The sequence below is a fragment of the Salvelinus namaycush genome, chromosome 25, assembly GCF_016432855.1.
Source record: "Salvelinus namaycush isolate Seneca chromosome 25, SaNama_1.0, whole genome shotgun sequence".
Classification (NCBI taxonomy): domain Eukaryota; kingdom Metazoa; phylum Chordata; class Actinopteri; order Salmoniformes; family Salmonidae; genus Salvelinus; species Salvelinus namaycush.
Window position 1 is genome coordinate 14,862,456 of NC_052331.1, and position 24,066 is coordinate 14,886,521.

Here is a 24,066-nt window from a genome sequence, read left to right on the forward strand (position 1 = left end):
GAGGAATTTTGGACCATTCCTCTTTACAAACTGTTTCAGTTCAGCAATATTCTTGGGATGTCTGGTGTGAACGGCTCTCGAGGTCATGCCACAGCATCTCAATCGGGTTGAGGTCAGGATTCTGACTGGGCCATTCCAGAAGGTGTATTTTCTTCTGTTGAAGCCATTCTGTTGTTGATTTACTTCTGTGTTTTGGGTTGTTGTCCTGTTGCATCACCCAACTTCTGTTGAGCTTCAATTGGCGGATAGATAGCCTTACATTCTCCTGCAAAATGTCTTGATAAACTTGGGAATTGATTTTTCTGTCGATGATAGCAAGTTGTCCAGGCCCTGAGGCAGCAAAGCAGCCCCAAACCATCATGCTCCCTCCACCATATTTTACAGTTGGGATGATGTTTTGATGTTGGTGTGCTGTGCCTTTTTTCCCCCACACATAGTGTTGTGTGTTCCTTCCTTCCTTCCTTCCAAACAACTCAACTTTAGTTCCGTCTGTCCACAGAATATTTTGCCAGTAGTGCTGTGGAACATTCAGGTGCTCTTTCGCAAACTTCAGATGTGCAGCAATGTTTTTTTTGGACAGCAGTGGCTTCTTCCGTGGTGTCCTCCCAAAACACCATTCTTGTTTAGTGTTTTACATATCGTAGACTTGTCAACAGAGATGTTTGCATTTTCCTGAGATTTCTGTAAGTCTTTAGCTGACACAGTATTCTTCTTAACCTCATTGAGCATTCTGCGCTGTGCTCTTGCAGTCATCTTTGCAGGACGGGCACTCCTAGGGAGATTAGCAACAGTGCTGAACTTTTTTCCATTTATAGATAATTTGTCTTACCGTGGGCTGATGAACGTCAAGGCTTTTAGAGATACTTTTGTAACCCTTTCCAGCTTTATGCAAGTCAACAATTCTTAATCGTAGGTCTTCTGAGATCTCTTTTGTTCGAGGCATGGTCCACTTCAGGCAATTCTTCATGTGAATAGCAAACTCACATTTTGTGAGTGTTTTTTATATTGCTGGGCAGCTCTAACCAACATCTCCAATCTCATCTCATTGATTGGACTCCAGGTTAGCGGAGTCCTGACTCCAATAAGCTTTTGGAAAAGTCATTAGCCTAGGGGTTCACATACTTTTTCCAACCTACACTGTGAATATTGAAAATATGGATTCAATATAGACAATAAAAATACAATAATTTGTGTGTTATTAGTTTAAGCACACTGTGTTTGTCTATTTTTGTGACTTAGAGGAAGATCAGATCACATTTTTTGACCAATTTATGCAGAAATCCAGGTAATTCCAAAGGGTTCACATACTTTTATTTGCCACTGTATACACTACCGGTCAAAAGTTTTAGAACACCTACTCATTCAAGGGTTTTTCTTTATTTTTGCTATTTTCTACATTGTAGAATAATAGTGAAGACATCAAAACTATGAAATAACACATGGAATCATGTAAAAAATATATTTTATATTCTTCAAAGTAGATACCCTTTGCCTTCATGACAGCTTTGCACACTCTCGGAATTCACTCAACCAGCTTCACCTGGAATGCTTTCCAACAGTCTTGAAGGAGTTCCCACATATGCTGAGCACTTGTTGGCTGCTTTTCCTTCACTCTGCGGTCCAACTCATCCCAAACCATCTCAATTGGGTTGAGGTCGGGTGATTGTGGAGGCCAGGTCATCTGATGCAGCACTCCATCACTCTCCTTCTTGGTCAAATATCCCTTACACAGCCTGGAGGTGTGTTGGGTCATTGTCCTGTTGAAAAACAAATGATAGTCCCACTAAGCGCAATGGGATGGTGTATTTCTGCAGAATGCTGTGGAAGCCATGCTGGTTAAGTGTGCCTTCAATTGTAAATAAATCACAGACAGTGTCACCAGCAAAGCACCCCCACACCATCACACCTCCTCCTCCTCCATGCTGGGAACCACACATGCAGAGATCATCTGTTCACCTCCTCTGCGTCTCACAAAGACATGGTGGTTGGAAACAAAAATCACAAATTTTAACTCATCAGACCAAAGGACAGATTTCCATCGGTCTATTGTCCATTGCTCGTGTTTCTTGGCCCAAGCAAGTCTCTTCTTATTATTGGTGTTGTTTAGTAGTGGTTTCTTTGCAGCAATTTGATCATGAAGGCTCCTCTGAACAGTTGATGTTGAGATGTATCTGTTACTTGAACTCTGTGAAGCATTTATTTGGGCTGCAATTTCTGAGGTTGGTAACTGTAATGAACTTATCCTCTGCAGCAGAGGTAACTCAAATGTGTTATTTCATAGTTTTGATGTCTTCACTATTATTCTACAATGTAGAAAATAGTAAAAATAAAGAAAAAGCCTGGAATGAGTAGGTGAGTCCAAACGTTTGACTGGCACTGTATTTATATATATACATATTACATTTATAATCTCTGTAATATTGCTGTCCACCTAACAATTTTATGAAGTTGGCTTGAGACCTGTTGCTCCCTATGGGCATGACACCTCTGGGTGTGTATACATATTTTTTTCTGATGGGAGCAGTTCTGGGGTTAAAGCCCCAAATTATCAAAAATAAACAGTTTAAAAATAAAGAACATTTTAAAAAAGCACTCTTTCGTATGATTTTCATTTTACTAAGACTAACACATTATTTTCTTAAAGTACACTGCTGCTGTTTACTGGATTGAAATGGGATGAACATAAATTACATCCATGAGAAGTATCCACTTGGGGAAGTAGATTGCCAAAATCCTAAACTATCCCTTATTAACTTGCCAATCATAGCTGTCCTGATTTGCATATTCCCAGGATGCTTCACTCTAGTTTGTCTGATTTTGTAGTAGAAACAGAAACAAACGCAGACAACTGTACCTATGTGGGAATTTTCATCGAAGTAATACATATAAAAAATGTATTCTATAATCATGGTACATTTTGGAAGGTAATTTTAAATGTTGTTATTAAACCGTAGTAGAGATTGTCTGGGCTGATGTGAAACTATATAAGAACGTTCACGCTTCCTTGGATCATGTGGGAGGAAGCTCATTGTAGAGGTCACATGCAGGGTGCTAGTCACTCAACCAATCACCTTGGGGAAGGTCTGAGACAAGAGCCAATCACTGCCCTAGCAGGGTATCACCTGATCTGGGTGAGTGAGTGCACAGAGAATATGGGCTATCGTGAGTTGTCTTTACAGGAGAAACCAGCCAGTGCAGCTCTCCAGCACTACTGGTGGATGTGAACCTCACTGGTTTGGAAACACTCATGGCTGGCGTATGAGTGCGATGTGTGAGTTGGAGTACACCTCCAGAACCCAATTCAGACTACTCTCCCCCCACGCTTTTAAACCTCTTTTTTTCCCCCTGACAATTCTTCCCACATAACACTTTTAATATTTAATTTCAATTTGTGAAATAGTGAAATAGAATAAAGAAAAGTGAAATAGATAATAAACAAAAGTAATAAACGACACTCATAAAAGTTCCAAAAGAATAAAGACATTTCAAATGTCATATTATGTTGTAATGATGTGCAAATAGTTAAAGTACAAATGGGAAATTAAATAAACATAAATATAGGTTGTATTTACAATGGTGTTTGTTCTTCTTTCTGCTGTGGTTGCACACATATTTCCCCCAATAGATATGTGACTTTATCAACATTGGATTTGTTTTGGAATTCTTTGTGAGTCTGTGTAATCTGAGGGAAATATTTGTCTCTAATAAGGTCATACGGGTTAGGAAGTGCAGCTCAGTTTTCACCTCATGACTATCAAACTACTCTCCCCCTGTCATAGTGTTTTACAGCAATCGTGTAGTTATTTAGTGTCATTTTGGAATAAGCTCAATAACTATCTTTAGTTTAATTAGTATTTTAGTGGCATACTCCACTTCTCCACCTGTAGGCTACCTAATCAGTCAGTGCCCAGGACTGGATCAGACCAGACTGGACTACAACTAATGTCTGTGTCTGTGTTTGCTCAGGAGTGTGTGAGACTTAATTAGATATGAAGGTAATAGAGTGTATTCACAAACAACACACAGTACAGACTGAAAACACACTAAATGCACACATACTTCTTTGGTTGAGGTCAAGTGACATAACCAAAAACATTTACACACTTTATGGAGATAAAGAGGGACCTTCAACCGAATAACAGGTTGTGTACTCCCACAGCCCTTTACAGCGTCAGATACAAATGACCTCCAAAAATGAATGACAAACAGACGATAGGCCAGAATACCACCACCCCTGAGATTTGGACTGAGCTGAAGGAGCTGAGAGACATGGTGCAAAACAGTGAGGACCAGACAGAGGAGTAACAATTGCTCTTGCTTGTTTGTTTCACTTTTGTGAAAGCATATTCAAAGAGTCCATGTCTGTTTTCATTATGATTACCATCTGAACATAAAATATCTCTTGGCCTGAGTTGCACCATCTATTTCAATTAGCCTAGAAATCAAATTCACTGTTTAATACATGCCACCGAAACGTGAGAAATTTCACATTTGATTCCTGGGAGAGAGCGACCTCTACTGGCACACATCACCACTAGCCACAATACCGCAGGACTTTCACAATGCGCATGCGCTGTTTTGTGTATTCAAGCTAAACAACATGGCGGCGAAACGAATCTAGATCTCTATTTGAGTTTATAAAACGCCTTCGACGTGGATAGCAACTAATTGGTTATATTTATAGAATAATACTTCTGAAATAGAGAGGTAATTGTTTATATATATATTTGTTTAGACTATTTTGTGAAAAAATGAATTGTACCACTAAAGTAGTGCAGGTGACGAACGTGTCGCCAAGCACAACATCCGAGCAGATGCGAATGCTGTTCGGGTTTCTTGGAACCATTGAAGAACTAAAATTGTTTCCACCAGAGTAAGTAGCTCATATTTGTTGAACGGTTGTCGCTAACTATATACAGTTATTGTTTATTTAGTTAATCACTTCCTACCACTTTGTGATTTGATTGATTTAAATGTAGTATTATTATTAACGATGCTAACGTTAGCATCAGGAGGCCCCATCTCTGGCCGTCCCCGAAACCTAAGAAGGCGAATCATTAACTACTATAGTTGGGTAACAATAGGTTGCTTAGCTTAGGTTGCTTAGCTACTTCGGGGATGTTTTGCTATATACAATCTACTATGGTGTCGCTGGCGGACTAACTGACGTTAGTTAACTACAAAAACGTTTTTTATTGCAGTGAATCGCCTCTGCCAGTGACGTCGCGTGTGTGTTTTGTGAAGTTCCAAGAGTCCGAGTCCGTGGGGGTGTCTCAACATCTGACCAACACAGTCTTCGTGGACAGGGCGCTGATCGTCGTCCCTTTTGCCGAAGGTTGGTGTTTTGTTCTTCCTTTTCTGTATGAATGATCCTTGATTGTATGATGTAGTGATGGGAGAGTGACGCCTGACGGCCCCATTGATTTCAGGATGGAGTTATATGAGCCTGTGGTTTGAGCCACTGTTAAGTATGTATCCTAACTATTTCAGATTATATCAGTTTCACTTGCTTTAGCAATGTAAACATATGTTTCCCATGCCAATGAACCCCATTGAATTGAATAGTATCCATTTTTGATCTGACAAGCCTATCTGATTCTGTGATCAATGATGTCATGCCACTCTTCCTGTCCTATCTTGTACGATCCCTCTGCTAATTGCAATGAGAGAGGTGTCTACACCAGCTCTCACAACCCAGACCCTTGGTATACTGTGGAACTAAAGACCAAACCTATAACCATACACATATTATGTCTTATATAAAGTTGCTGCCACACTGTAAGGTCATAATGTCATCCATGATGCGTTGGACTTGGTAGACACTAAACACAGATGCCCTTGAGTAGTCTGTAGTAGTCTCCAGAGCCAATTCTTTGTCCTCCTCCACCAGTAAGCACAGTATACCAAGGTCTGCTTTAGGGACTGGGACTTGCTCCGACTGAGAGGGCTGAACAAGCCCAGACCCATGGGCAGACAGACGTTTCTCCTCAAAAGAAAGCAGAGATGAACTTACATGTGTATAAAAACTTAACCATGCTTTTTATTTTCTCCCCCATATTGGACTATCCTCTATTAAACTTCTCTCTGTTATTTGTGTGTGTGATTTGTTGTAGTGGAGAAGGCAAATGCAGAGCCCCCTCCTTGATGGCTGAAAGTGGTCCTCTGCCTGCCAACAGGGGATTGTAGGCATTTACAAAAGGCCAGCAAGCGTTCAAGCAGCCCCCCCAGACCCTTCTCTTTCTCTTTTTTCCTGTGTCCTTTCTTCTCTCTTTCTCTCTCATTTTCTCTTCTTTAGGGTATTTTAGTTTAAATTGAATGCAGTAGCATAGATATTACTGTTAATACTATAATGCATATCACATGTATTACACAAATATTACTTGACTGCTCACAAGTACATATTTATCAAAACAGGTGTGTTAATAATCTGACCTGTATAATGTCCAATCTGGTTTTCTCATTGGATCCAAGTGGTAAGAAGTAAACCATAGCAGAGTAACAGAACAGTAAACTATACACCTCTCAATAACACAGATATTGGTATACCTGCATTTCATACTTTTTTCACCTTTAGCGTTAAGGCACTTCCTGGTTTGGGGAATTGGGTGACCAATAGTATCCAATTTAAATATAGCAAGAAATTATATGCACTCACTCACCACTCTGTCCCTGAAATTGGCGGATTAAAATAGCTAGTCTGTGTGTTTTCGATGTTGACCAGTGATGCTGTACTTTAAGGTTCCTGACTGTATCTAGTTGTTAATTGTCTTAGATATCCACCCCACATGGCAATGGCAACTGGTTCAGTGCTCTCTCTTTAACAGTGGTCTTTCTTTTTTGTTGTTGTGTTTTACAGTTCTTTTTCCTGGCTCAGCCAGTCCTGTATACCAGGCCCCGCTGAAAATACCACCCAACCGTTTTGTCTCCTGCAGCTAAATTCTCTCCCCCATGTGCCCTTTTTAAATGTTGTTTGTGAGTGTGTGTGTTTGTGTGTCTTCTGTAAAAAAAAAAATGTTATTTTTGCTATTGTATCTTGATTAAGATATTGTATGTTTTCTTTTTTTAGGTAGCAATGGCAACATTGAGATCTGAAACCATAGTTTTTTTTCTTTTTCTGATCACTATGTTAGGCGAACAAGCTAATCTAATATTGCCAAGATGATTTTACACTTAAACAAAAGGCATTGGTTCATTTGTTGCATATTTAATGCAGTGACAGGTAAGGTTCTTGGGAGCGTATATATCACCTACCCAAAATGTGAATGCTAGCTGGGTTTTTTTTCTACTTATTACTGTATTGCTGGTAAGTAGTAGAAAATGTCAGTAATCACTGTTGACCTCCAACTCTCTGAAATTCTTTTTGTTTTGTGTATCTCGATTTTTCTCTGTGTGCTCCTTAGTAGTGAAGCCGCCAACGTGAGTCGCTTGTTCAATCTAAATGAAAATTGAGAGCACACCCCACTGGAGAAGCCGCTGTGCTAGCTAACGTTTGGTTCATGACTTAAAAAACACGTTCAGGTGATACAATCTTGGCAGTGTTCACTGGAGTAGTGTGTATTGTGATATACTATTTTCCCAATCTTAGTTATTTTTCAATCTACACTGATTAAAATAATAAAGGGAACAAGCCTTCTCAAATCTAGCAGCTATCAAAGGTAACAGTATTGAAACCTTTACAAATGTTTTTGAAGAATATTTGATCAAGTCATCTGTTTTTTTTGTTTTTCAAAATGCCTTTCCTTTTTAGTAGAGTCTAGACGTTGATGTTCTCTTCTTCCCCTAATGCCTGTTTGGTTTTTCTGTAGGCGTTATCCCGGAGGAGGCTAAAGCTTTGTCACTGCTGGCGCCAGCAAATGCTGTTGCAGGGATTCTGCCCGGAGGAGGTCTCCTTCCAACACCAAACCCCATGTCTAATCCACAGGTAGGACTTCTCCCAACACCAAACCCCATGTCCTATCCACAGGTGGGTTCTCAGCACAGAGATACAATGTTTAATTGTTCTATTTAATTCTGTGGTCCTTAAGTTATTCAAATTAAACATCTGTCTTAATGACTTGATAATAGTCCGCTTGTGTATATATAGACAATGAAAGGGTTAATGATGTGCTGTTGTTTTTTTTTTTAGATGGGTGGCAATCCTTTCGGCGGTCCCTCCATGGAAGCGATGGCAGCGTTCGGGTTTCCAAACCCCAATATGAATATGAACCCCCAGGTGAGTGTTGACTTGAAATCTGGTGATATTTTTGTGTGTGCACACAACTGCTGGTGTCGAAGGGAAATGTTTAAAGGATATCAGATCTCTAACTTGTATATTATATATTTCACACTTTTCTTCACTCTTCTTCCCCAACAGTCATTTCCCACTGACCAGCTTCTGAAGTTTATGTCGCAGGTGGATCCAAAGTAAGTCATCGTGCCTCTAGAAAATGTCCATTACAAGACATGAAACACCTATGAGCTGTTCATTTGTTGGATGGCCCTCCAGTGTGTTCTAATTAAGCAATAAGGCCTGCGGAGGTGTGTTATATAGCCAATATACCACGCCTAAGGGCTGTTCTTGTGCACGGAGGGCCTAGATACAGCGCTTAGCAGATGTATATTGGCTTTATACCACACCTCCTCATACCACAAACCCGAGGTACCTTATTGCTTTGTAAACCGTTTGCCAACGTAAGTATGACAGTAAACAAGTCGTTTTGTGTCATACCCTTAGTATATGGTCTGATATACACACGCCTGGAATGCTGTTTCAGCCTATCAGCATCTTGGACCCAAACTACCCGGTTTATAATCACCACTAAATAATGTCCTCTTCTTCAGAATGAACCACATGGGTGTAGGGATGAACATGAACATAAACATGAATCCGGGCCTGAAGGCAGACTCCTCCAACAAAGAGATAGAAGAGGCCATGAAGAGGGTCAGAGAGGCCCAGTCACTCATCTCTGCTGCCATCGAGCCTGGGAGTGAGTAGCCCAAGCATTGCATCTCCAAAGGATATATTATGTCTGATAAATTACTGGTAGCCCTAGCTATAAGCTGTTATTTGCTCTACCAAAGTAACTTAATGTTTTGTTTATGCAGACAAGGAGAGCAAGAGGAAGCACTCGCGTTCCAGGTCCAGGTCTAGACGCAGAAGGTCCCGTTCTCGCTCCAGACACAGGTGAACACAAACTCTGTTCTCCTGACAAATAATTTGGATTTTGTTAAAAAATAAAGGTAGTATGTTTTTTTGTTTGTTTTCATATTGAGGGCAGCGACTAATGTTGTGTTTGTGTGATCTGCAGGCGTTCAAAGAGCAGGTCAAGGCGACGCTCGCACTCCAGGAACAGGAGACGCTCCAAGAGCCCCCGAAGGAGGAGTGGGAGGTCCCACTCCAAAGACAGGAGCAGACCATCACCAAGCAAATCCAGGTGAGCCACAGAGCACAGACTTGACCCATTCTTAATCCTCAAACTGCACAATCTGAACTTCTGAGACAGCCCTGCGATTACTGTCTACCTCCTTATCACAACTCTAATCCCAATATACAATAAGAAATGTTGATCAGATGTAATTAACTTGTCTCCGATCCACAGGGATAGGAAGAAAGAGGAGCGGGATAAAAAGCGCTCCAAAACACCTCCGAAAAGCTACAGTACTGCCAGGAGGTCTCGCAGTATCGATCGGTTAGTGCAGCTTTCATTGGTCAGAGTTGTGGCTCTGTTTCACCATGCTGTCCCAACATGTTGTTGATTGGTCAGATATTTACTACATTTTTTTTCATGCTGTTGGGTATAGAAGGCGGAGAAGGAGTCGCAGTGCCAGCCGATCTCCTAAGAAATCCCCCAAGAGGAAAGTCTCCAGGACTCCCTCTCCTAGAAGGTTGGTGTTTTGGGGATCTCGATTCTCATGATTCTCATAGAACAAGAGAATTTCCTTAGTGAACACATTTTCAATATGCTGCCAGTGGTATTTTATTGCTATTTTGAGACTGAAAATGATGAGACATTTTGGTTTACAAAGTGTAACTGTAAATGCCCTCAGAACACTCACTCAAAAATGTATTTAGATTCAAATTTCAAGGTTTCTTTAAATCAACCTGGAAATAACCCATTTTAGACAGTCAACTACTACACTTCTCTTTGGATTTGGAGACGTTGTTCCTTAAGCTTTTAACTCTCCTCTCCCTACAGACATAAGAAGGAGAAGAAGAGGGACAAGGAAAGAGAGAAGGACCGTGAGCGCAGGAGCGATAAAGACCGCAGTCGGGATGAAAGGAAGGAAAAGAAAGAAAGGAGTAAAGACAAAGAAAAGGAAAGGGAGAAAACTGATGGGGAGAAAGGAGATGTAAAGGTCAGCACCAATGTAGGATGTCCATGTTAATTTTATTTCTTCCTTCTGTATTTTGACCTCTGTTAGAGATCTAGCGTTTCCTCGCTGTATATGAAAGAATAACAAGTGATATGAAATGAGCGTCTGAAATATTAAACTTGGTCATTTCAAATTTCCTTAGGCGTCTTTGCAGGTTACCAGAGACTATGATGAGGAAGAGCAGGGCTACGACAGTGAGAAGGAGAGGGAGAGGCTGGACAAGAAAGATTCCGACCAGGACTCCGGAGCCCAGTCTCCTCACTCAGTGGAAGGTAATGGTACTGGGCTTTCCAAAGTCAACGGAGACGACCACCGTGAAGAGGACGACATGGATGTCAGTGATTGAGTCACCCAATAATAGAGACGGATGTATAGACCTCTATGTACCCAACCCTCCATTGTACCAAAACCTCCATGCCCCACCGAGCTTACTGTATTCGGGCTTCATTCAACTCAACTCGATCCTTTATCTCAGTTGAATTGTTAGTTTTCCTTTTGGATAGACTAGACAAACTAGATCAAGTAGAAGATGAACCTTAAGATTTTTCTGTTTTGTCATCATTTTCTGTATGTATTATAATTATTTGGTCCTATTTTGATGGTGAAAATGTGAAAAGGGTGTGGTTGGTTGAAAGTTTTATTGCTGTAATTTGAAAGTGGATACTATTTGGCAAAGTGTGCAACTTGATTTTCTTTTTTTAAGCATAGGGCTTACATGATGATGATAATGGCGTTTGTGTATTTTTTGTTGTTTAAATCTAGTTTCTACACATTGCTAGGAGCAGAAGCAGCCAGTTACACTGCTTGAGAAGTTCACTGTATGTCCATTTTCATCAGACAACATGGCTGCTACATAGAACAGCGCTGTGGACTTAGCTTTTTATTATTGAGCTTCTGTACTGAAGTCGCCTCAATAAATTCACCATCTATTTTCTGTCACTCCTATACGTGGTATATTGTGTTTATATCCCATCCGTTATTATACGGAAGATGTATACTTATACTGAGTCTTGTGGCGCTATAATAACCTGTCCTTATATCTCGCACCTATTCACAATACCCAGTAGATCTGATGCTCGTAATTTTTAGAAGTTTGTATTGTTTTATCAGTGACTTTTTATATACAATAAAAACCTGGGGAAAGATTTGATTTATTTTTGTTTTAAACTTCAGGTGCTCATTTTAGGTTTAGGGCAAAGTTTTAACATGGGCCCTTGTATGACCCAGTATCAAATGCTGAGCTATCTGAGGCCTGAATAGTATGGTTGATCAATAGAGAATTAGGCCAGGGTTTCTATTCAATCCGTATCGTGGACGTTCAGTGTGATTTCAAGGCAATGGTGCCGTGTTAGTGGAGACTGCATTCACGGTATATAGCCTACACTTTCTCATTAACTTGTAACATGGGTAGGGTATAAGGATGGGTGTGGTTTCGTGACAATGACCACAAGACCACCAATTTGACAGCTCCAACGTAGTTACACCGCCGACGAAAGCATTGAGGTATACATATGTAGGCTACCGTGGGTTAACGCTGATCTGATTGAATCCAAATTACACTCCCATTGGATTATGGCCAATGTCTTGGAGGCTTGACTCCATGGATTCAGAGACCTAGCTACAGTCTGCTGGAGACTACAATTAAAATACCACTGAATAAAATACAAAGAAACAGACAGTTCTGAGACGTGATGGTGCTGGTGCTTTATTTAAAGGGATGGGAAGTTGGAAAGCTGCAATACATTTAGAAATACCAGTAGGCCCGAAGCCAGATACACATCTAATTTCAAAAACCATATGGATCTTACATTTTAATGAGCTTATACCGTCCAACTGTAAGCTCATTGAAATGTAATGAAATTGTACAGAAAAGTCTAAAGTAATACAGACAGGTATACACTCAATGAAAGTTGCAGTTAATGCTTAAACCACCTAAGTACATTTGACCAAAGGGTTTTAGTGTGATTACAATATTTATACGGTAGAAGTTAGTCTTCCTGAATAATCAGAAAGGATAGGGAGATGGTAGCAGGTATAACAAGTGTAGGAAATATATGCTCAAGAGTATACAAGTAATCCAATTGGGTCAACGTAGCATGCGATTAAATATACTTAATGTCAGTGCAGTATCAAACTAGAACAGCTTTCCTGATACCCCATCTGGGTTCGCTCACACACAATCTCTCACACACACACAACCCTTTAAAGTCCTCTCTCGCACACAAAACAGATTAAATTCACAGTCACTTGAAACAGACAGTGATAGCCAGGAGGTAAGATAGATGAGCTAACCTGCACTAGAGAGAAAAGGCTTGGGTGTTGATATCTTTGTAAGAATGCAGTTTTACACCATACTTTCTCCCAGCTGGTTTAAAAAAACATTCTTATGTACTGGAAATGTATTGCTACACAGTGTTGCTCCTTTGACACACATACGTACAGTACATTTGGTACATCATTTTCTCAGTTCAGTTATGACATCTTTATATTTCTAACACTTCATTTATACCATAGTCATTTACAGGCAATGAATGTCCAAGGGTACTTAAACATGTTGAAAAAGGGGCAGTCCCCAAAGGGCAGACGCTAGATAAACTGGGTGCAGTGAGTGCTAAACCTGGAGAAGTGCACGCTTAAGATGTCACAGATGAAGCCAACTCCATAACGTTTCACAGAAGCTGGTTTGCAGTACAAAGCAGTGATCACGTAGTCGGTGAACAATAAGCTGTTACGGAGATGACATCAAATATTTTTTCAAACTCCTCATCCCCTCAACTCTTCTCTTCTGGAGTTTGACCTTGTGCTGTTGTTGCTACACAGCTGAAAATTGTTGATTCTTGTTTGCTATAAGGAAATATCTACAAAATGGAAAAAAAACTCAGGGCCAAGAGATAATTCCCCCTTTTCATCAGAACACACAGACAGATATCAAATAATACATTGGCATCCTTTTATTTAATCTCAACTGTCTTTAGTTGGTTCTTTTCCTTTTAATAGTGTAGGTAGGCAGGGTTCGTTTCTGTCAGTTTCCGAATGGGCGGGGCCGGGGAAACCTCTGGTTGCTATGACAACCAGGTCAGAGGTCAGGGAAGCGACTGGGATCCTCCTTGTAGTCCGCTGGGATGGAGAAGATGGACTCCTCAAAGTCATCATAGCGGAACTCCTGGAAGGTGACCGTAGCTGTGATAGTGGGGAACACAGGGATGTCTGGCACACAGAAATAGGAGGGGTTATTTAGAGCGTTTAATATTTGTCAATTTCTTCATTATTTCACAATATTTCACTTTATTTTTTAACTGTAAAATAAAATTGTCCATGTGGCCACACAATGTACAGTAGATGCATACCAAGCTTGACTGGGAACCCAGGAGGAAGCTTCAATTGAACGAATTCTCTGAGTTTGTTGAAGTGCTTAAATGGGGCTATGACCTCCAACACGTTCAGTAACCTGGAAGACCGAAAAAAAGGGGAAACGCTAAATCATTAGGGTCGGGGTTAAATCAGAAATGTTCTTACAGTACATTATTTGATGAGGTCCCATTTAAACAATAAAACCAATAAGTAATAAAAAAAGAATAAAAAAAAGAGGCCTTTGAAAAGCATTAGCTAGACACGAATCTGCAACAGCCTAATATATATTGAACTAGAACCTGTGTGCACAACAGTGATCAATACATGGACGTTTCCAATAGCACTGCAGTCAGTGATGAGACTGACCAGAGACTATTAGCCAATAAGAGGAAGGATTCTACTCACGACTCAATGCCCAAAGGGAAGTCCTGGCTCATGGCTACGTTCGCTTTGAAGTTCTTCTTGCTCTCCTTACACACAAGCTCTCTCCCAAGATGAGGTGCCCTAGGGATGAACACACACTGGCTAAGTCAGCATCATTGGCGTATACATTTGGAGGTTTAACAGTAAGCCACTGCTAGTAATGATCTTCAATGCACCGACTTGTCAAAAACTCAATAATAAACACAGTGGCTTGAAATTCCTCCGGACAGTAGTGTCATCTGTGACCTTTCTTAAAAGGAATAATGCAGGGCTTACTTTCCGTGCTCTGCAGAGATGTACTCCTCCCAGCAGATAGTGTTAGGACCTGGAGCCAAGAGGGACAGCCTTCTCTGAGGCTGAGGGAAAGACCGCAAGGGAGAGGATCACATGTAGGCTTACTTTTATATCCATCTAATGTGCACCACACCACAATCACCACTGAAGAAGAGACTTAAGGCCCAAAGCCTCCCTCCATCCTAGTGCCTCCCTTCCATCCCTCATCCTCCCTCACCTCATAGTTCTGCTCCACCAGGTTCCCTCCTTTGCTCAGACTCTCCACAATGGCCTTGTTCCTCAGGATGTCCTCCTCACTCAGGTGCTCCCGGCGCTTCCTGGACTCCAGCACCAGGCCGTTCACAGAGTAAAAGTCTGCCAGGAAGTTACCAACCCTCTCCTTCAGGGACAGACACAAGCCAGATGTATAATACACACTGGTGGCTGAGTTATGGCACCCTATTCCCCATACAGTACACAGATTATGAGACCCATTGTATTATAAGCTTTATATTCCAGTGACTGGCCTGGTTTGACCACAGGGTCGTATTCAGAACGACACGCCGTGAGAAAATGTTTTGCAACCGGTCAAAGAAATCTGTGTTCTAATTGGACAACTCTAGGTAGATCCCCATTTCAAAACATTTTGCCCCCTTCTGAACCGGACCCAGGACGGGGAGGGGTGCTTACCGTCTTGTCCTCCCTGAAGAGCCAGCCTATCTGACTGCGGGAGAAGGTGATGGACTTGGTGGACAGGGTGGCAGAATAGACGTCACTGCTCATCAGGATGTCCACCTCCTCCTCAGTCTCCATCTCAGACTCCTGCAGGGACACAACAGGCAGTCAGCCAGATAGGATCACGCTGGATGGTGACATGACTTGTGCACAATATTGAATCCGTGGAAATGTTAATTTTACTGTGACACCCTGCAGAGCTTTCAGTCAATACAAGCATTTGCAATACAAGCATTTCTGTAAGATCGGTTGGCTTGGAGGATGGTGATGTTAAATGTAGACCAGATAGCTCACCTCGTGGTGTATACGCTGGTACACCTTCTGCTCATTGTCCAGAACATAGAAGGACTTGGCGGGCGGAGCGTCTCCGTTGAAGATGAAGCTGAGGTCTCCTCTCTGACACTTCATATCTGTGAAGTCTACCAGAGTGGTGTCCAGTCTGTCAGCGGAGAGAGGGGAGAGAAAGAGTGTACAGGGTTAACTCTGGAAGGTGAGTGGTTACAGACGCCAGCTATACTCCTCACAACTGTGAGGAGTATAGCTGGCGTCTGTGTCAGACGTGTATTTGATGCCTTACCTGATGTTGATCCCCTGCTTGTAGATCTTGCAGTTATCAGATGGCAGAATCCGGGAGAGCAAGGGCACTATGAGACGGGAGAAAGAGAAAGTAATGATCGACAGCATTTGATTCATAAGATTAACTAAGAAACTGAAGAGATAATACGTGGTATCATTACGTGGCATATAAATGAACACGGCCGTGGCTAGGCACTGAATCCCTGAGCCAAGAGACAGAGAGCCCCAAACCCACTGAGCAATTAACATCACACTAACAGCCAGGATAGAATGGGAACAGAACACTAATTAGATTGGAGAATGAAACGACTTGGCTAAGGTGTCCTCCACCCAGAATAACAATGAACGGAGACAGAGCGTGTGAAAGGAGATGTTGGCCCATCGCTGTAGCTTATTTTAACATATTGCAATGATGTAGAGTCGACTCACCCCAACTTTGAAAGTCCCAGTGAAGCTCCAAGTAGAAGTCCCCAAGCTATGAAAAAAAAAGAAAGTGGTACATTATTATCTTGTCATGCAAGCCACAAAACACCAAACAAAATCGATCAATACTTTTTCTTTATAGCTGGAGGCATAACATGTCAGAGCATTTTAATAAGGGAAAGAGTGTGTTTTGGTGAGCGGTAGGGGCTGTTACATTGGACAGATGCTAATGTTGGAGAAAAGGGGTAAAGGTATAGCAAGATAGTGGTTGTAAACCGAAACTCGGTATGGAGTGGACCAGACCTGCCTCAAATGCATATCAAATCCGTCCAAATACTTTTGGGACTATTCCATTTATTCCACTGTACCGGGCAAACTAAATCAAGTGCAGGTCAAGTATTTGACATATGTATATAGAGTGCAAAGATCCTATTTCTAACCAGACACTGTAGTAGTCCCTAGTCTAGTCGGTTGTCAGAACCTCACCTCTTTCAGTGCTCTTAGCAGCTTGGGCCTCTTGTCCTCCACACTCTCTCTGGACTGCTGCTTCAGCTTCCGCAGTAGAGCCGTAACTGAGGAGGGGAGAGGAGGGAGATAAACAAAGCACAACACCACACAAAAGAGACAATATATTCCATAGCCCTAGACATTCTATATGTGTATGTTTCTACACACACAGCAGAAGGGATTACAAAGGCACATGATCTTTCAAAAAGCAACTTTCACTAAAGTGAAAAGTGAACTCAGCAAACCCACACTTGAATGACAGTGAAAGTCATGAGCGATAAATCATTCAACCAAGTGATATACTGTAACAGTAATCCGATGGGGTTTAGGATGATACTACTCTGACACCGACAGTGTAAGTGAGCGGTAAGGTGACCCCAGGTCTTCTCTCCAAAGCGTGTCACGTCGCTGCATGTCATAATGAAACACACGTGTGTGACTGTTACAAGACATGAATGCTCAACACTGACGCAGCCAGCAATCTGGACAGTGGATTGTTGGTGCAGTAGAGTATTCAGGGGAGGCTGCGCATGATATGAGTCACCTTACACACTGCTCGTTCTAATATGCAATTAAATACAGGCTGAACCTCAGTTATATAACCCCACTTAGCAATCTGTCCAAAAACTCACAAGTCATAAGTGTGTGCTATCTTGCAATGAATTATAATTGGGGTGATCTTCTATCCAGTAATCTTGACCAGTGAGAAACATTAGAATGGGGATTTTGAGTGTGAGGAAGTGCTGACAAAGCAAGCACTCGCTGCAGGGGCAGAGCAGTGTTGCATGGCGGATATGGACACCTAGTGAGCTGCTGTCGCAGTGCGTGTGAGAGATGAAAGCCTAGTTACTATGACATTATCTGATCTTATGCAATTGAAAAAGGAGGGGGGGGGAAAAAATCAAGGCTCCATCTATACGAGATTACTTTCTTTCTCTTCTCGCCGTAGGCCTCCCTCTCTGTATCTCTCTCAATAATAAGCCCTAGTACAGTGGTTCCCAACTCCAGTCCTCGAGTGCCCCCAACAGTACACATTTTATTGTAGCCCCTAGCACTGCCCTAGTATACGCTGCATTATTTTCATTTTACCACTACTAGTACTGCCCCAGTCACTGGCCAGAGTTTGGCTGCCTTTGCGTGTCCTTGCTGTACTGTGTGGCTAGAGCCATGCTGTCCTTTCCTCTGATCCCTGCCCCCCACACCCCTCACTGAGATCTGACCTTCCCATGCCTGACCTCTGTGTCCCCCGTCTGCCAAATCATCCCTACTGCAGGACTCGAGCTGCATACTAATACATGCTGGGGTGACAGGGTCATAGCGCTAACCCGCTCAACATATAACAGGGAATTTAATAGGAGGGAAATAAAGATTTGTATACTGAACAAAAATATAAAACACAACATGTAAAGTGTTGGTCCCATGTTTCATGAGCCGAAATACAAGATCCCAGAAATTGTCCATACGTAAAGAAACACATTTCTCTCAAATTGTGTGCACAAATTAGTTGACATCCCCGTTTCTCCTTTGCCAAGATAATCCATCCACCTGACAGGTTTGGTATACCAAGAAGCTGGTTAAACAGCATGATCATTACACAGGTGCACATTGTGCTGAAGACAATAAAATGGCACTTTAAAATGTGCAGTTTTTCACAACACAATGCCACAGATGTCTCAAGTTTTGAGGGAGCGTGCAATTGGCATGCTGACGCCAGGAATGCGCTGTTGCCAGAGAATTTAATGTTAACTTCTCCACCATAAACCGCCTCCAATGTTGTTTTAGAGAATTTGGCAGTACGTCCAACTGGCCTCACAACCGCAGACCACGTGTAACCACGCCAGCCCAGGACCTCCACATTTAGCTTCTTCACCTGCGGGAAGCTGATGACAGCTGATGAAACTGAGGAGTATTTGTCTGTAATAAAGCCCTTTTGTGGAACAAAACTCATTCTGATTGGCTGGGCCTGGCTCCCAAGTGGGTTGGCCTATGCCCTCCCATGGCTGCGCCTCTGCCCAGTCATGTGAAATCCATAGTTTAGGGCCTTAATTATTTATTTCAATTGACTGATTTCCTTATATTAACTGTAACGCTGTAAAATCATTTTAAAATGTTGCATATTGTTTATATTTTTGTTCAGTATACATTATCAGTATATTTGGGTATTATTTTAGTAAAATGATTTGCCTAACCTTAACAATTACTCACATGGAATTTTTGATGAACTAGCCTATTTATATTTTTATTTGATATTATGCAGGTTATGATTTTTTTGCCAACACGGCATTAAACAGAAAAAAACAGTATGCTAGTAAAGCCCATGGGGAAAACATGGCATTGGATTCAATCCTCTCTCCACTACTCCCACCATTTCAAAAAGGACAGTCCACTTAACTGGCATTCCTTACAAACATTCAAATAATCAATACACATAAAACATATATTGAGGCCTTTAGTTTACAGTGCTGTGTTAAAGCATTAGGATGGGGCATTAAATGTGAACAGACAGAGAGGAAGCCAGCCAGCTGTAAAGCTGCTCAGTGCCCTCGCAGTCACACTAAGCCCCTGGCCAGGCTGGGTTCCAGGCCGTATGGCTGTGGATAGAGCGCTCAGAGAAAATCCCCTGCATGGCTTTGGCTGGCTAGGGCAACCTACAACCCAACCTCTCATCAGCATCAGAGAGCAATCAGAGTTAGTCTACAGCCGGACAGCCCAGGAAGGATCCAATTAGGACAGCGTCAAACAAATACAAAACAAATAGAGGGAGGGAGGACCGTGAACTGAGAGAACCTGAGTGTAAATGTGTAGACTTAAATACAGGATAAACTAAAATATATGTAAAGAAACCTCAGGGATGGAACATCACTGTTCAATGATGCAGTATCTATAATATAAAATAATAGCTTTCCGGTCCCGGGTACAAAAAAGGATATAAAATAGCCCATATTCTTACTCATCTGCCGGTCTCCATAGCTGATGGCCTCTGCCAGGGGGCTCCAGCCCTGTGCATTCTTCACCTTCACAGGGGCATTATGGGCCAGGAGCAAGAGGGCACACTCTGTAGCACAAAAGAAACCAAAGAATTTAACAAACATCAAGCTACTTTTAGATAAATTGTTTTTGGCTAAGCCTACTACCCGTCTCCATGGCCTTTGTACTTGGACAGTGGATTCTCATTATCATAGTTAATTATGTTACCAGTATATTACATTTTGACAGTTAATTTACTGTCTATGACCTTCACATAAGAGAGATGCTGCTTTGCATTTGAGTCAGACTAATCAATGGGATTAAGGGATCCTGTGGACCTGTCCCACCCATGAGACCAGCCGCTGCCATGCTGCTATGAGACTCCTAGACTATGTAACACACTGCAGTCTGCAGAGGTCAGCCAGGATAAGCTCAGTACGCAGAACAGAAAGGGAATTTTATCCCAGAAAAAAAAGCCATATGGAGAATTTACTGAAGAAGAGCTGGAAAACATGGTGATTATGTTATGGGAATGGCAAAACCCCTGGCTGGGCTTAGATTTAGGCCAGAGATGAGAATATGAGGTAAAACATCCTGTCAAACTCTGGTGATATGTGATGTTTAGAGGTAAGTAGTACAGATGTACTAGTCAGTCTGCTCCCAATGGGAAACAAGGCTGTTTGCATGTCTCTGTCCTGCCTATGTATCTATTATTCTCCATATCAGACATTCTTGATGACAAAAGTCAAAGCCCTTACCTTTGTGGCCCATCATCACAGCTAAGTGAAGAGGTGTGTTTCCTGGAAAGATAGACAGATAACTGTTATGAGATCATTTGTCACAGCTGGTGCACAAGGACAATGTTTGTGTAATTCAATGTACTTGTTGTGAGCAAGCACTGACTATGTTGGTCACATGATTGTCAGGTAAGATTTCATGGATCCAGAAGTAGAAGTGATAGCCTAGCTATGTGATTTCCTAGATCAATTACATGTACTAAGTTTGGGTTACCTAGATTTTGAAAACCCTTCTTATCCGTAGGGTTTTCAGGAGTTATCTCCCACGTTTGCTGCATGTTAACTCCAATTCTGACTCTGTGTTTTAACATTTAGAAACATCAATAATCACTGCTTGCAAAACAGTTTAAAATATATGCTGATATGCCCTTTATCTTTCATATCAGCTAGAAATAATCTTTCAAACAAAAAAATACACATACTGTAGCAGTGTTGCACAGATCCATACGCTGTGTCTCTCCAGTTGACAAACTACACTTCCTCCCCAGTTATGCACACACACAGGTGTTCAGAGGATACTAGACAGCTGAAGCCCAAGTGGCTGCCGATGTCTTCCATAAACATGTGCTGTAAAATGGAAATATGGCTGTATGGGAACACTACCCTTATAAAAACGTGTGTAGTAATTTAACCTTTTGACAATTATTTCCTGCTGATATGAAAACTGCTTTAACGGGCGTTCGGGCCTTATCAAAACACCCCCTGACAGAAGATACTAGCTATCATCAATAGGCGCTAAAGGTAGTTAGCGACTATAAATGGGTAAGGGTTACCATGCACTCACCATGTACATCTTTCTGGGAGATGTTCTGGGTCCGAATGAGTGAGGACAAGCGACGCACATCTCCTTTGAACACACATTCGTGAACAGGGAATTCCAAATTGAAGATCTCATTGCCATTGGTCAGAAGGATTGGGTTCTTGTTATTGTCATCGATGATGCTGACAACTGATTGATTGCCATTGATATTGTTTGCATTGATATTCGACAGCTGCTGCAGTACCAAAGGTTTCACCGTCTTGTTATGGTTCTTGTTTGATTTGTACGTGATGATGGTACCGTTGGGGGTTGGAGATGATATTGTCCCATTTGTAGATTCATCATAGGTTTCCATTATATCCCCATCCTTACTAGGCTTGTTGTTATGGTCTTTCCGCAACGTGCGAATCTTTTCCCCGGTCATGATTTAACGTAACTAACCAGCAAGCAGACTACCTACAATAAATGTTGTATTAATGATGTTGACTAATTGCCAACGACACCTGCAATTGCTACCTTAACAGTTAGTATTTAGCTAACCTAGTTAGCAGTTTTGCTAGCATAGAATGGATGTGGGTAGAGGTACAGTGTTGACAACATCAGAAACAACACACACACGTAAAAACAATGCAGATGGAAAATATACTCTCACTATTGTAACAATCGATTAAGAATGGAAATACCAAATTTTTCGGCTACATCCTTGATAACACTTTTTTCAAAAATGTGCCCGTTGCAGCTTGCAGTGCGGTTGTTTGCTTGCCTTGGTTAACTAACTAGCTAGAAAACAAGATTACCGAGTGAAAAGACCATCTGCCATTTTCCGTTTAGTATCTCACCAGAATGACAAACATCAGACCACGTTCCCTTAGATATCGCGATAATTAGTTGTGCATCATCTATTTAGAAACGCAAAATATTTTTTTAAGGCACACAAAATATATTGTTGTTAACTCGTGATGATATATGCATTGTAAAAGTACCAGCGTTGGGTATAATTTACAGTATTTGTTCTCAAACTTAAATCTGGCAATATGTTTGACGCCTACTACGGGTCTTGAATGAAGACACACTCCGTGTTTTTTTTCTTTCCCAAGCTTTCTGAAATTTGGTTTGAAACTCAATGAAAGAATGCCTCCAAAAAATAAGCAGAAGAAAGTGATACATCAAGATGAACTGCGACGGTTAATGAGAGAGAAACAAAGGCAAACGATAGATAAGAAGCGTGTCGAATCCCCATATGCCAAGTACAACAGTCTCGATCACCTTAGCTGCGTACTCTGCAACGAGCGAGTAAAGAATGAACTATTGTGGCAGACTCACATTCTTGGAAAACAGCACAAGGAGAACGTTTCCGAGCTCAAGGGGTCTAAACAAAGTTCTACAAGTCAAGGACCCCATCCTTCGCTTAAAAGGAAAGCTTTGGAATCTGAAGACACGAATGGGAAGAAGTTTAAACCAGTGGCAGGTACAGAGCAGTTATCTACGTCAGGGCTACCTGATGATTTCTTTGCTAAACCTGCCCCACCGGGGCCGAAGAAACTACCTGGAATATTGAAAAAAACGACATCTGCTAGGCTGAGTCTTTTGGCCGGAGTCTATGATGAAGACAGTGATGAAGAGGAGGCTGGTGACCAGGGGGCAGATTCTAGCTTGGGTGTGCAGAAGGGGGCACCTGCCCCAGGACTCCCATCTGATTTCTTCGACAACAGCACCATTCCAGCTGTCCCAGCTGCTTCTCATTCAGGGTCTATCCTCAAACCAGATGAAACTGAGAAGAGTGTGGAGAAGAAGGGAAATACACCTGAAGCGCTACCAGAAGGCTTCTTTGACGACCCAGTGAGAGATGCCAAAGTCCGTAATGTCGATGCTCCCAAAGATCAAATGGATAAGGAGTGGGAAGAGTTCCAAAAGGAAATGCGGCAGGTGAACACCAAATCAGAGGCCATTGTAGCCGAGGATGACGAGGAGGGTCGTTTTGAGCGTCAGATTGATGAAATCGATGAGCAAATTGAATGTTACCGGAGGGTTGAGGTATTGAGAGATAAGCAAGATGTGGTGAAGAAGGTTGTGAAGGAGAAAACAGAAGACCAGGAAGACTCCAGCAGAAGTGGTGAGGATGAAGAAGAGCTGCTCCACTTGTTGTCAAGGGACTGGAGGGCCAAAGGCGCCCTTGCTTAAAATTCCCAGGGCCTTTTGATCAAAAGGTTTCTCCAGATTATAAATAAAAGAGCGAAGTTGCATAGGAAGCCACTTCTTTTCTCCCTCCATGTCAATGACAAACATTTGTGGAGGATATCTAAAAGTGTTGTCTTCTACAGTTTTTATGTCTATATAAAATGCTTTTGTGGTAAATGCTGTTTTTCTACTGTCAGACTGTTGCACACTTGCAGAAATACTGTACTATCAGCATTCAATAAAAAAATTAATGGAAGCCAAATCCTAAATTCTCATTCCTGAAGCCCTTACACACAGCTCAAACCCATAATAAAATGCACACTAATTTAGTTTCCTCTGTGGTTGCACAACAAATATACAATCACAGCTAATACAAACAAAACATATTCAATTTACACCCCATCTGTTCCTCATTATCGGAACCTGGTGCATACTGGTACATGATACACTGCATTCCAAAACAAAAACTAGAGTCCTCCTTTATGAGGACCTTGACTTGAATACCGTCTAACGTTTGAAAAAGTATGGAAACTACAGATTGTAAAATCCTGTTAATCCACATTTTCATTTATTCATTAGTGCTCGCACAAAACATTAATAAAATTCCCAAAGCACACATCTTTGTAGGGACAATATTCCTGTCGGAAATCTAAATGACAATTCAAAATCTGTTTTACCTAATTGAGTTACAGAATTCCACACCATTACCCTGCAAAACAAAAT

The 24,066-nt window shown here is 41.6% G+C and overlaps 3 protein-coding genes across 6 annotated transcripts; 2 read left to right on the forward strand and 1 right to left on the reverse strand.

Annotated features, from left to right (window-relative positions):
* The first annotated feature begins 4,585 nt into the window (after positions 1–4,585).
* On the forward strand, positions 4,586–11,498 carry LOC120020286 (serine/arginine-rich splicing factor 11-like). Of its 4 annotated transcripts, none has more exons than XM_038963842.1 (12): positions 4,586–4,873; positions 5,202–5,335; positions 7,806–7,963; positions 8,126–8,212; positions 8,354–8,403; positions 8,821–8,966; positions 9,085–9,163; positions 9,288–9,413; positions 9,579–9,668; positions 9,781–9,864; positions 10,176–10,335; positions 10,496–11,498. In XM_038963842.1, exons 1-12 carry the CDS (start codon positions 4,752–4,754, stop codon positions 10,697–10,699), a joined length of 1,440 nt encoding a protein of 479 aa, XP_038819770.1. In that variant the 5' UTR covers positions 4,586–4,751; the 3' UTR covers positions 10,700–11,498. The 4 variants fall into 4 exon arrangements, with proteins under 4 accessions (XP_038819770.1, XP_038819771.1, XP_038819773.1 ...); XM_038963843.1 differs by having other exon boundaries at positions 4,752–4,873; positions 7,806–7,921; positions 10,496–10,699; XM_038963845.1 differs by lacking the exon at positions 4,586–4,873 and adding an exon at positions 7,401–7,518 and having other exon boundaries at positions 5,222–5,335.
* Positions 11,499–12,038: 540 nt separating this feature from the next.
* LOC120020287 (ankyrin repeat domain-containing protein 13C-like) lies at positions 12,039–22,238 on the reverse strand. Its single transcript, XM_038963846.1, has 13 exons — positions 21,190–22,238; positions 20,367–20,408; positions 19,592–19,696; positions 16,621–16,706; positions 16,141–16,186; positions 15,713–15,779; positions 15,430–15,574; positions 15,091–15,222; positions 14,639–14,800; positions 14,404–14,483; positions 14,110–14,208; positions 13,701–13,801; positions 12,039–13,560 (listed from the first exon to the last, which is right to left on the reverse strand). The coding sequence occupies exons 1-13, from the start codon at positions 21,587–21,589 to the stop codon at positions 13,430–13,432; spliced, it is 1,596 nt and encodes a 531-aa protein (XP_038819774.1). The 5' UTR covers positions 21,590–22,238; the 3' UTR covers positions 12,039–13,429.
* On the forward strand, positions 22,208–23,600 carry LOC120020288 (zinc finger protein 830-like). Its single transcript, XM_038963847.1, has one exon. The coding sequence runs from the start codon at positions 22,297–22,299 to the stop codon at positions 23,344–23,346; it is 1,050 nt and encodes a 349-aa protein (XP_038819775.1). The 5' UTR covers positions 22,208–22,296; the 3' UTR covers positions 23,347–23,600.
* The last annotated feature ends 466 nt before the right edge of the window (positions 23,601–24,066 follow it).